Raw genomic sequence first — 1950 nt, 5'->3', positions numbered from 1 at the left:
AAAAAAAAAACGTAGAGAAATATACTCCTTGTATGGTATGTATTGTAATTGTACTATCCATATTCTGATATTTCATTATCACATTACAATCATCAACCAAACCAAAAACAAAACAAGGGACAACAACAACAACAAGAACAATAACAAAAAACATCGAGATCTGACCATATACCTAAACTTTCAGATATCGATCGGAGCATTAAAAGATTATATTTAATTATCATAAGTACGGCACTCATCAGTCTCAGGATTGTCAGTGCAGTACTCTTCCAAAGGATCGGAGCCACCAGCTTTCTTCTTGTCCCTAGCATGACTCGCCGCCGCACTCAGCTCCTCCACCTCGTCCCACGCCGCCACACACTCTCCGCTCACCGGATCATCAGCGCATGTCTCCTTGGCTTCTTGTATACTCTTCTCCACCTTGTCCGATATCCCTCCTTCCGATGTCGCCTTAACCACAACCAGCCTGTTCATCGAACCCAACTTCCACGGGTAATTCAACCGGACCGGAGCTGATACACGAACCGTCGGTACAACGACCACTCGTGGAGTCGCCACGCTGAGACCAGATGCAGCTATGGTAGTCATCGTTGGATGGAGTAGAGTTTTTTTTTTTTTCAATGTAAAGAGTAGATGAATGAAAGATAAATATACAATAGTCTCTCTTTATCGGTTCACGTTACTTAACAAAACTCTGTGATCACAATCATCTTATCTTCTAAGAACCATTCATTTTCTGCCACGTGTCTTCAGAATTTTAGTTTCCCCGGACCGCTGACTTATAATGGGCCATATAGTAGAAAAGAAGCACTAGTTGGGCCTTGGCCCACATAAAGAACCGATGTTTTCATGGTTGATAATAATAAAAACAAGTCGTCGTTGATAAGAGGACGTTCGTTATTCGTATTGTTGAGTGAACCGTCGAATGAGGGAATATCATCGCACTTTAAAAAAGTAATTAAAAAAAATAATTAAATTAATTATGATGCGCTTTCACAAAGCTTGTCATCGTTTCTCTCTTTCTCCTCTCTGCCATTTATCTCCGCCGTCTCCGTCGCCGTCTGCTTCTCTCCTTCTACCTCCCAAGCTTTCCGGATTCTCGACTCTGCGTGCGCGCCGTTGCGTGAAAGCTCACCGATTCTCCCGAAACCCGTTCACCATTTCCATGTCTTCACGTTCTGCTTCTACTAGGCTTCGTTGTCTCGCATCTGTCTGTGCTGAAGACGGTGGTGGTGGCAGCTCTAATGGCTCCGTTTCAGTCTCTGCTACGGCAACTGAAGATGATGGTAACTTTTCCTTTTTCTTAGCCGATTCTATCGATTTTACTACCTAGGACTCGGATTTTGGAATTGTAACCTGGATTTGAATACTTTTGTGTGTACCGTTAGTGTTGTTGCTCGTCACTGAAATCGAAATCGAATCTCCAGAGAAATCGCGTTTGATTGCTTGTTTTGTCCAACTATAGTCTTTAGTCAAGAAGAGTTTACTCAAGCGTTTTTTTGTTTGTTTTGTGTGTTTTGAACTACTGTATGTAGAATTGGCTTTAGGCACTGGGTATCGTCTTCCTCCGCCTGAGATCAGAGATATTGTAGATGCCCCACCAGTCCCGGCACTATCATTTTCACCACAAAGGGATAAGATATTGTTTCTCAAGCGGAGAGCATTGCCCCCGCTGGCAGATCTAGCTAGACCAGAGGAGAAGCTTGCAGGTGTTCGAATCGATGGATACTGCAACACCAGAAGCAGAATGTCATTCTACACTGGTTTAGGAATCCATCAGTTATTGCCTGATGGTACGTTGAGTCCAGAGAAAGAGATCACTGGCATTCCAGATGGCGGTAAGATTAACTTTGTCACATGGTCTAATGACGGTAAGCATCTCGCTTTCAGCATCCGGGTCGATGAGAACGGAAACAGTAGTAAGCCAGTTGTATGGGTAGCTGATATTGA

General features: G+C 43.4%; 2 protein-coding genes across 3 annotated transcripts in view; one reads left to right on the top strand and one right to left on the bottom strand.

The window, feature by feature from the left end:
* Positions 13 to 648, bottom strand: LOC104793729 (calvin cycle protein CP12-1, chloroplastic-like). Its single transcript, XM_010520137.2, has one exon. The coding sequence runs from the start codon at positions 586 to 588 to the stop codon at positions 214 to 216; it is 375 nt and encodes a 124-aa protein (XP_010518439.1). The 5' UTR covers positions 589 to 648; the 3' UTR covers positions 13 to 213.
* LOC104793727 (probable glutamyl endopeptidase, chloroplastic) overlaps positions 916 to 1950 on the top strand; it is a 5129-nt gene continuing 4094 nt past the window's right edge. Inside the window, exons 1-2 of one of the 2 annotated variants that reach the window (XM_010520136.2) lie at positions 916 to 1286; positions 1536 to 1576. In XM_010520136.2, the coding sequence (XP_010518438.1) occupies positions 983 to 1286; positions 1536 to 1576 (345 nt within the window). In that variant the 5' untranslated portion in view covers positions 916 to 982. Of the gene's footprint in view, positions 1287 to 1535; positions 1946 to 1950 lie in introns of both variants that reach the window. The other variant, XM_010520135.2, reaches the window with a different exon arrangement.

The sequence above is a fragment of the Camelina sativa genome, chromosome 6 (genome assembly GCF_000633955.1).
Source record: "Camelina sativa cultivar DH55 chromosome 6, Cs, whole genome shotgun sequence".
Taxonomy (NCBI): Eukaryota; Viridiplantae; Streptophyta; class Magnoliopsida; order Brassicales; family Brassicaceae; genus Camelina; species Camelina sativa.
This window is presented reverse-complemented; position numbering and strand designations above follow the sequence as displayed.